Below are 8,720 nucleotides of genomic sequence, written 5' to 3' on the forward strand. Positions count from 1 at the left end.
TACAGAAATCACCTGCATCCCATTAATTGCAAACACAGTGGTTGAAACAATAAAACACTAAAATGTTTGAAACCCTTGTACATATTTCAACGTAACTTCCCCCTACAAGAAAAAAAATAAATACAAAACGTTTAACTCTGTTAATTTTTTCAGTAATGGAAAAGCCACTATTCTTTCCCTTTCATAAAAGCAAATAAGTTATAATTATTTCATGACATAAATGTCATAATGAAAATATAATAAATAAATAGATAAGAGTGGGAGAAAAAGCTATATAGAAGCGTGTGGAAAAACAAAGGCGAGAAAATTTTGGGAGAATAATATTATTACCTATAATGTATAACAAAATACTATACAATGGAATCCTTTTATTGAATATACACAAATCATATTTTTTATTTCTATTTTACCTGTATACTTATATAAATTTTATTATGTGTTCAGACAAAAATGGTTAAATTTAATAAAGTAAAGATGTGGTTGAGCAATTACACGCTATGAGACTCAAACACTCCTATTAAATGATTTGTTCGTGTCAAACATAAGTATTGGACATTGATATTCTTATGACATTCATAAGACACGTATTGATAAATTGTCAAATTTAAAAAATATTTGTTGGATTTCTAACAATTCTAACACGGTTCTAACACAATTTTAAAAAGGAAGAAATACATTCATTTTCTAAAAAAAAATCTCAAACTAATTGTATATTTTATTATGATTATAGAAATAAGAAACAAATCATTTTGAGCCGGTCATAAAAAAAAATATCTTTATGCTCCAAAAAGAATCTAAAACATACTTATGCACATAACTTTTATTGTTAATCTACATAATTTATAATTACATAATATATAGATTTGTATTCTCATATCCTACATTAAAAATTATAGTATCTTTGTGTTCGTATTTGTGTTTATGTTAGTGTCTGTGTTATATGCGTGGAATCTGATACATTTTAAATTTTAAATTTTAAAATATAAAACTATTTTATTTAAGTATAAATATATATATATATATAACTAAAATGAATATAAATTAAATTTTAACTATTAAAATAAAATAATAGAATTGAAAATGCTACAACAAAAATGTTTTGGCCAATAATAAAAATAATAATTAAAAAAAATAGTAAAGGAGGGCGTCTCCGTGGCGACATTTTCTTCTTCGTTTGTTCGCTTTTTGGTCGCATATTAATAACCGGAGACAAGGCTTTCAGTTTAGTGAGAGAGTGAAAGATAGAGAGAGGAAAGAGTGTGAAAACACCAAATTGACCTTGGATCTTCGTCTTTCCTCTCTCGCTTAGTTTCTTCTGCTAACTTTCTCGCTCGGATTCGTTTCCCTTGTTCTTCTAGAACCTTCCATCATGAACGGTAAGGCTAATGTCACCAAAGAACTCAACGCAAAGCACAAGAAGGTTTCTTTCTCCTTATTCCTGTATTTCAATTTCGATTTTCCAATCCGCATTCTCTTCTTGCTTCGGATCATTAATCGTATCTTCTTGTTAGATTTGAATCCGTCACTGTCCAGTAGATGTATGTCGCGCGAAATTTTGAACATGAGAATTTTGGATTATTTTTTTTTAATGCGAATGTGTATGGTATATCTTGCAAAATTAGGGGCTGGTAGGTTAGTTTTGATATGTTTGTCATGATTTCAGTTACGGATGGCCGACAGGTTTGTCGATCTTTCATTTTTCGATATTTTTGGGGATTAATCAATGGGAGTATTGTGGTTTGGTAGTTTGGATCCTTTTTTCTGCTGCTCGCTTAGCTCCCAACATTTAGTTTAGGGGATAATTGGCGCTATTAACACGTTCAGTAAATAGTATGAAGCTATTGGAAGCTTAGTTGATGCGTTTCTTCAAACTCTCTGTCCTTATTGTAAAAAATAGTCCATCCTTATTTAGGTAATTTTAGTTTTTTTGAGTAATTGTAGGTTTATAATTTCAAGGGGGATTTAATCCGTAACAACTGCAGCGGTGAATTTGAGTCATGTTATATATTGATCATGGAAAAGAAAAAGACAACTGAAGAAGAAAATTAGTTTGCCTAGCAAATGTTGAAAGAAATTCTTAATTGTCTTTTCCCTATGTAAAGATAGATCAAGTTCGATTGACTGCGAAGGAGTTGTTTTCCTTGTAGTCACAATTGTGAGGTTTGGTTATCGGTAATTAGTAAGATCCTTAATATTTCTCAACATTGTACTTTCATTTGGGTTTTTGTATTTATTGAGTGTTGGTATTTTAGAGTTGCCACATTTTCTGTTTTCCTTTTCTCCTTACACTGTTTTTTTCTTTACTCTAAATATGCAGATACTGGAAGGACTTCTTAAATTACCAGATAATAGAGAATGTGCTGATTGCAAAGCTAAGTATGTATCTGGTGGATCTAAATGATCCGGTCTGAATTTTATGTCAGTAGTAAATTAAGCACAGGGATACTAATTGGTTCATGAAATAAAGGCTATGTCTGTTCTATGCATTTTCTGGATAAACTATTATTATTCTCGTGGTTAGCTATGTTTTCTCAACTTTCTATGATAATTTACTTTGCAGAGGTCCAAGATGGGCTAGTGTAAATCTTGGCATCTTTATATGCATGCAGTGTTCAGGAATACATCGAAGTTTGGGTGTGCATATATCAAAGGTGATGTTATTTTCCTTGGTATGGATTGTCTGTACCGTGAATATTACAAACATTGTGATTAAAATTTGTTACTTCTCTTATACTGCTGAGACTAAAGGGTTTTAGTTAGTTCTATAAAAAAATCATGAGAGGGAGAATGTATATTATGGTTTCTTGTAGAAAATGTCTTTCAATTCCATAATATAGAGAATATGTTTCCGTGCTCAACAATTTGTAGCAATTTAATGTTTTTTTTCAAGAACAGAAACTTAGTAACACAGTCACACACAGAGACACATATGTATATTCTTTCAAAATGTCTTTCAAAATTTAGTTAGCACTACTCTTCTGAGAAATACCTAATCTAGTGTATACTTATCAAACAACCCTCTCTAGTAATGAAAAATAAAAGGTTTCTTAATAAATGTCATTGCTAATTCTTTCCTTATATGGAAATTGAGATTTTTTGTTTATTTTTATACTTAATAGACAACCTACCATGTGGGAAAGACTTTTGCTGTTGTTATTGTTATATAATTCTCTATTGACTGTTATTATTATTATTATTTTACTTTGTAGTATCTAAAGACTTGCTTTATTTAATCACTAATGCCAAACTTATATATTTATTTAATGACTTCCCTTCCAGGTTCGTTCTGCAACCCTTGACACTTGGCTTCCGGAGCAAGTTGCATTCATTCAATGTAAGATAGTCTAAGTGGTCTTGTGTTTGTAGTTACTTTTAATTTTGCTGATGTGCATTAATTATGTAGCAACTCTGTCAATTTGAATTTTCTTGTTTTGGTCCTGCAAAGCAATGGGAAATGAGAAAGCAAATAACTACTGGGAAGCAGAATTACCACCAAATTATGATAGAGTTGGAATTGAGAATTTCATTCGTGCAAAGTATGTCTGATGTTAAACTCAACCTTGCTATATTTTCATCTTTGCACTGTTTGATGTGTATGCATGTTGTTTTATGACCTGGTTACAATTGTTGCATGTATTTAAAGGTATGATGAGAAGAGATGGGTTCCAAGAGATGGGAATCCAAAAACACCTTCTGGATTGCGGGAAGAAAGAAGTCCTTCACATTGGCAGAGGCCTGTAGAGAGAAGTGGTCATGCCGCTGTTTCTGAAACTACTTTTCAGGAAAGGAAGAAATTCCCACCGTCAAAAGCAATTCCTGCTACAAGAAATAGTGTTCCTGTTCCTGCTCCTGCTCCACCCAAAGCACCGGAGCAAGTAATCCCTTTTGCCCCTATTTTTTTTTGTTATTCTGTTTCCCCGTCCCCTACCTTCCCCATCCCTGCCTGTTTAACATTTGCAGTTCATAATGTGTGTTCTTCTGTCATTAGTTTCATGTGTTATTACTTCTGTAATTAGTTTCACTTCAGATGTAAATTTGCAATAATATGATTAATTATGCTGTTTGAGCGATAATTACTTTCTTATCCTTATTGAAACAAAACTATTATTGTTTATACTGGTATAAAATAATCTATTTGTGAACAGGTAACTCATATTACCAAACCTCGGCCTGTTGAGAAAGTGGAACCATTAGCACCACAGCCACGAGCTGAATCTGCAAAGCTGGCTATGGACGCAGCTCAAAATACCCCTCCTAAAGTTGACTATGCTACAGACCTTTTCAACATGTTGTCTATGGATGTCCCCAACGAAAATGGCTCTGAGTCACCCAGTAGAACTACTGATGATAATCTCTGGGCAGGTTTTCAGTGTATGTTTGTGTCCTTGTTAAAAAATGACACAGAAATTTCAATAGGAATTGTTGATAGGTAGTTTTTGAAGATGTTAAATTGCATCAATTATTTTGGGTAGAACTTAGGTTGTAATTTTTTTGATATAACTGTTTCAGCTGCTGCCGAGGTGTCAACAGCTGAGAAGACTAGTCCGCTGAAAGCAGCTGATAATAGTACTCCGCCATCTGCAAGTGGTATTGAGGATCTTTTCAAAGATTCACCTTCTATGATGCCAAGCTTAACTCCAGGAAAGCCACAGAAAGATGTTAAAAATGATATAATGAGCCTCTTTGAGAAGGTACTTGCCAATTCTTATGTAGGTTTGTGTAAGATTGTAGAGTTACTTCTTTGACTTGATTTGCTTAGTCTTATTTATTGAATATTAAGTTCTTCTACCCTTATTTGATTTGTTCTCTTCGTGCTCTATGTGCAAGATATATCCACAACAATATTAAAACAATATTTGTTTTAGTTGCACTCTATCATTAGATGCTTTTTTTGTTGGTATTTGAAATACTTTTACTTGACCAGTCATTTTGATATTGCAGGGCAATATGGTGTCTCCATTTTCTATGCATCAGCAGCAGCTTGCCATGCTTGCACAGCAACAGTCTCTTCTAATGGCTGCTGCAGGTAAATCAGGTGGGGATCCCAGGTATCCTCCCGCTGGCATGCAAGAACCTAGACCAAATGTTCCTATGCAAAGTTGGCCAGCTACTGGCTACTTGATTTCTGGAGTACTGCCCATGCAGGTAATGACTGAAGTAAGCCAAATGTTAAATTATGAATTATTCGTTTTGCCCAGCAACTAACTTGTTTTTTTTTTCTATCAGGGTCAGATAAGGAATATGACCCCAACACATTTTGCTGGGAGCTCTGTACAATATCAACCATCCAGGTATGTCATTAGTTTGTGTGTGCTCAACACCAAATTAATCTCTCTTTGGATTACTTTGTAGGAATATTTTATTTGATTATTACCTTCTGTTGGTCCATAGAATTCTGGTTAACCTCGGTGGATAATTGGTTCCAATCAACTTTAGTCCCATAAGCCAAAACGAATTAGAGTGTAGACTGTTGTACCAAAAAGGCTATTTTAGGGGGTTCTGTTTCCTTTCCAACCACTCTAATTTTTCAAAGCTAATGGTTCTGCCCTCCTCATTCACGGAATAAAAATTCTAGATGAACTAGATCAACAGAACATGGAATTTACCTGGACTATGTCATCTTTTACTGAACATCTCGTGTCAAACCGCGCACCAATCTATTGATTTTATATATTATCCACAGTGCTCTTGTTCATCAAAGGAAACCTACAAACTTGTTTTTCACTGTTGGTTCCTACTACTCTTTTGTTTATATGTCTTGCATCGTATTACTTCCCCAACTTATATAAAGTTTATAATGCATTTTTATGCAGTTTATATGGTATGGGGCAAGTTCCACCGCCAGTTAACGGTATGATGACGACAATGGGAGCGAATAAACCTCAGTCAGGAGCTCCAGTGTCATCTAGCAGTACACAGTCAGCGAAGGATTATGATTTTTCCTCCTTAACACACGGGATGTTTGCGAAGCAGTGATTGGTATTTTTTATTGGGCAATTCCGGCTATGTCATATACCATAGAAGAAGATTAGTAAATTTACAGGAAGTGCGCTTTCTTTTCTAATTTTTCCCTTGACCTGTCCGTGGGTTGTAATCCATTTGTAGAGCTAGTTCAGGTTTTTCCCGTTTGTTTATTTCAGGTGATTGCTTCATTTGTATCCCTACTTGTATTCAGTATTTATTCACAATAAAAAAAAGTTAGTGATATTAATTATATATTCACTCCTCTGCTTCTATGTCGTTTGTTACGCCAATCAATGCTAAACGTTGTTTTGATGCTGCTTCTATCTTTCATACCATGTAGTGTAATTTCATTCTTCAAGAGAACATTCCATTGCAAACTATGATGAGTCATGGAAGGCTCACTGACTTTTATAATAATCATTTTTAAAATTCTATTTGTTTATTGATAGGGTATAGTACATATATTTAAGTAATTGTTTCTTCCTGCACTTTCATGTGTTTGTCACCGCCATACTTTGTCAAAATATGTCTTTTAGTAAAAAAAATACTAAAAAAATTCATTTGGGATACATAATGCAAAAGTTTTTTTTATTAAGAAATAATTCTAGATCATGAAATTCGGAACACATTTTTAAAAAAATACATTTTTTCAAAAAATACATTTTTTCAAAAAATACTTTTGGATTCTATCAATCTAAAAAATTTCCTAGATCATAAATTGATTTACAAATTACATATCTATCTGGAATAATTTTTTTTTAAAAAAAAACACGTTTTGAGTTATATAATCTAAAATATATTTCTTTTGCATTAATCTAAATATTTTATTATATTCGGGAACAAGTTCTGGATTCAGAACACAAACATTTTAATTAATTTCGAATGGTGTAATTTAGAGTCATTGGATTACACAAACTGAAATATAATAGAGTCATTAGAGTCATTGCCAAGAAGTGTTGTATGTTCTTGAGGGGATCAAGATCAACATTCTTGGAGTGGTGTGGTGTTTTCCAAGGAGTGGTGTGTGTTCATGAGGGGTTCAAGATCGTGTAGTTTGTAATCTGTGATTGATTACATAGTGAATTCTCAGTGGTGTCTGAGGACTGGATCTAGTTCAAGTGTTGAGTGAACCAGTATATGCATTCTGTGGGAATCTCTCTATCCTTACACTATTTAAATTGCTTTAAATCTGTTTTGATAAAACTGCTGATAAAAACAACCAGTTATTTCGTAAAAACAACAGGTTGATTTTCTGCATCAAGCTTAAAACAATTTTATATTTGGCTGGAGAGTTTTTCCATTGATTAATTCTTCATAGCCTTTCACTCTACCTTAAATACTTGCAAAAATATTTTAAAAACAATTCACCCCCTCTTGTTTTAGCCCTCTAATTCTAACAGTTCGGACACGAATTCATCCGACAAGGCTATGCTTTCATCTTTGATATCTTCAAGAAACTTGTGATATTCGTTTATTTGGATTTTGATGTCTTTGCCTTTGATCATCTCCTAGCGGTAGTAGTTTCTGATCACGAACCTTTGTCTGACGATGTCTTCGGCAGTGTATTTGAGGATAAGAGAATCCCAAATATCTTTTGCTTCCTTATACGAAGCATACACATCGAACAGATCGTTAGATAACAAACTAAGTAAGGTGTGACGACATACCTTATTTGCATGGATCCAATCATCAACTTGTTTTGCAGCCGTGGGGAGTTGTAAGTGCAAAAGCAACTTCGTACATGTCCAATAGGGTGGACACACGTTCTTGCCAATGTTGGAAATTTTGACCGGTGCGGATTTCAATTTTCGAGACATCCAGAAATGGTTTTGCAAAAATAGTTTGTGTTGCAGAAATAACATTTGAGGTTTTTGGAGCAGCGTTGTTGTTGTTGTCCGTATTTTCAGCCATAAGTTTTGTTCCTGTCGGTTGACCAAATACGTCTACGTGCGTCTACGTCACTCTCACGCCCAGAATCCCTTCGCTCGCACGTGCTTTCCCTTTGATTGAATGCATGAAAACACAAAGACAAATGACGCCCTAGAGGTCGTTTGCACTACGATGCTCAAGTCAATCTTAGGGTTAGGAAATACCACAACTCTTTACATGAAATTGTAACTGTGTGTATTAAGCGGCGCAAATGAATAGCGTACCTTACTAAGTTTGTTACTTCCCTATATAACCTAGCGCATGGGGTTCCCTAACTAGAGTGCAACTTCTGACGGGGTGACCACCTGGATGCCTCCTCGTGCACCTGATCTCTTGGGTCACCCGCCTTGGGAGCGCCCTTGCTGTTCATGTGTCATGCATGCAGCTCACCCCTGGAACATGGACCTCGAAGGTCGTATCTTTTCTAGTGGCTCTATACTCGTGTTACGCCTGAACGTGTCATCCACTCCACACGCATGGACTCTCGTGACCTAGGCTCTTCCCTTACTGATAACTGGTGTGTGGTCTGGGATCCACCTCTCGTGGCCCAGATTTGTTGTTCGATTCCCCGATGACCGACCTCTCCGAACTGTCTAGTGGCACGTCGGTACATCTTGGTGACCGATGTCTGACCACTCTTTGGTTCCTTGGCGCACGTGCCTCGCGACACTGACCCATGCCGCTCGTGGGACCCTGTTTACGTGGCCCAACATTACTATTGGTCAACGACGCCCGAGGACTGGTCGGTACACAAGCCCCCCAGTCTCGAGCTGTAACTTGTTCAGTGAAGAGACTAAGTTCTTGCCCTTGACGACCTATGTGGCTCT

General features: G+C 35.2%; 1 protein-coding gene across 2 annotated transcripts; it reads left to right on the plus strand.

Annotated features, from left to right (window-relative positions):
• Window positions 1-1,172: 1,172 nt before the first annotated feature.
• LOC137835359 (ADP-ribosylation factor GTPase-activating protein AGD5-like) lies at window positions 1,173-6,222 on the plus strand. Of its 2 annotated transcripts, none has more exons than XM_068643833.1 (11): window positions 1,173-1,420; window positions 2,318-2,376; window positions 2,561-2,651; window positions 3,280-3,334; window positions 3,446-3,536; window positions 3,644-3,875; window positions 4,146-4,371; window positions 4,510-4,691; window positions 4,942-5,145; window positions 5,227-5,291; window positions 5,814-6,222. In XM_068643833.1, exons 1-11 carry the CDS (start codon window positions 1,370-1,372, stop codon window positions 5,974-5,976), a joined length of 1,419 nt encoding a protein of 472 aa, XP_068499934.1. In that variant the 5' UTR covers window positions 1,173-1,369; the 3' UTR covers window positions 5,977-6,222. The 2 variants fall into 2 exon arrangements, with proteins under 2 accessions (XP_068499934.1, XP_068499935.1); XM_068643834.1 differs by having other exon boundaries at window positions 1,194-1,376.
• Window positions 6,223-8,720: the final 2,498 nt, after the last annotated feature.

Source organism: Phaseolus vulgaris, chromosome 5, assembly GCF_000499845.2.
Source record: "Phaseolus vulgaris cultivar G19833 chromosome 5, P. vulgaris v2.0, whole genome shotgun sequence".
Lineage (NCBI taxonomy): Eukaryota > Viridiplantae > Streptophyta > Magnoliopsida > Fabales > Fabaceae > Phaseolus > Phaseolus vulgaris.

Coding starts and splice junctions, on each gene's coding strand:
- LOC137835359 (XM_068643833.1), top strand. CDS start 1,370: ATGAACGGTAAGGCTAATGTCACCAAAGAACTCAACGCAAAGCACAAG. Junction 2,377..2,560: donor TGTGCTGATTGCAAAGCTAA/GTATGTATCTGG, acceptor TTTACTTTGCAG/AGGTCCAAGATGGGCTAGTG. Junction 4,692..4,941: donor TAATGAGCCTCTTTGAGAAG/GTACTTGCCAAT, acceptor TTGATATTGCAG/GGCAATATGGTGTCTCCATT.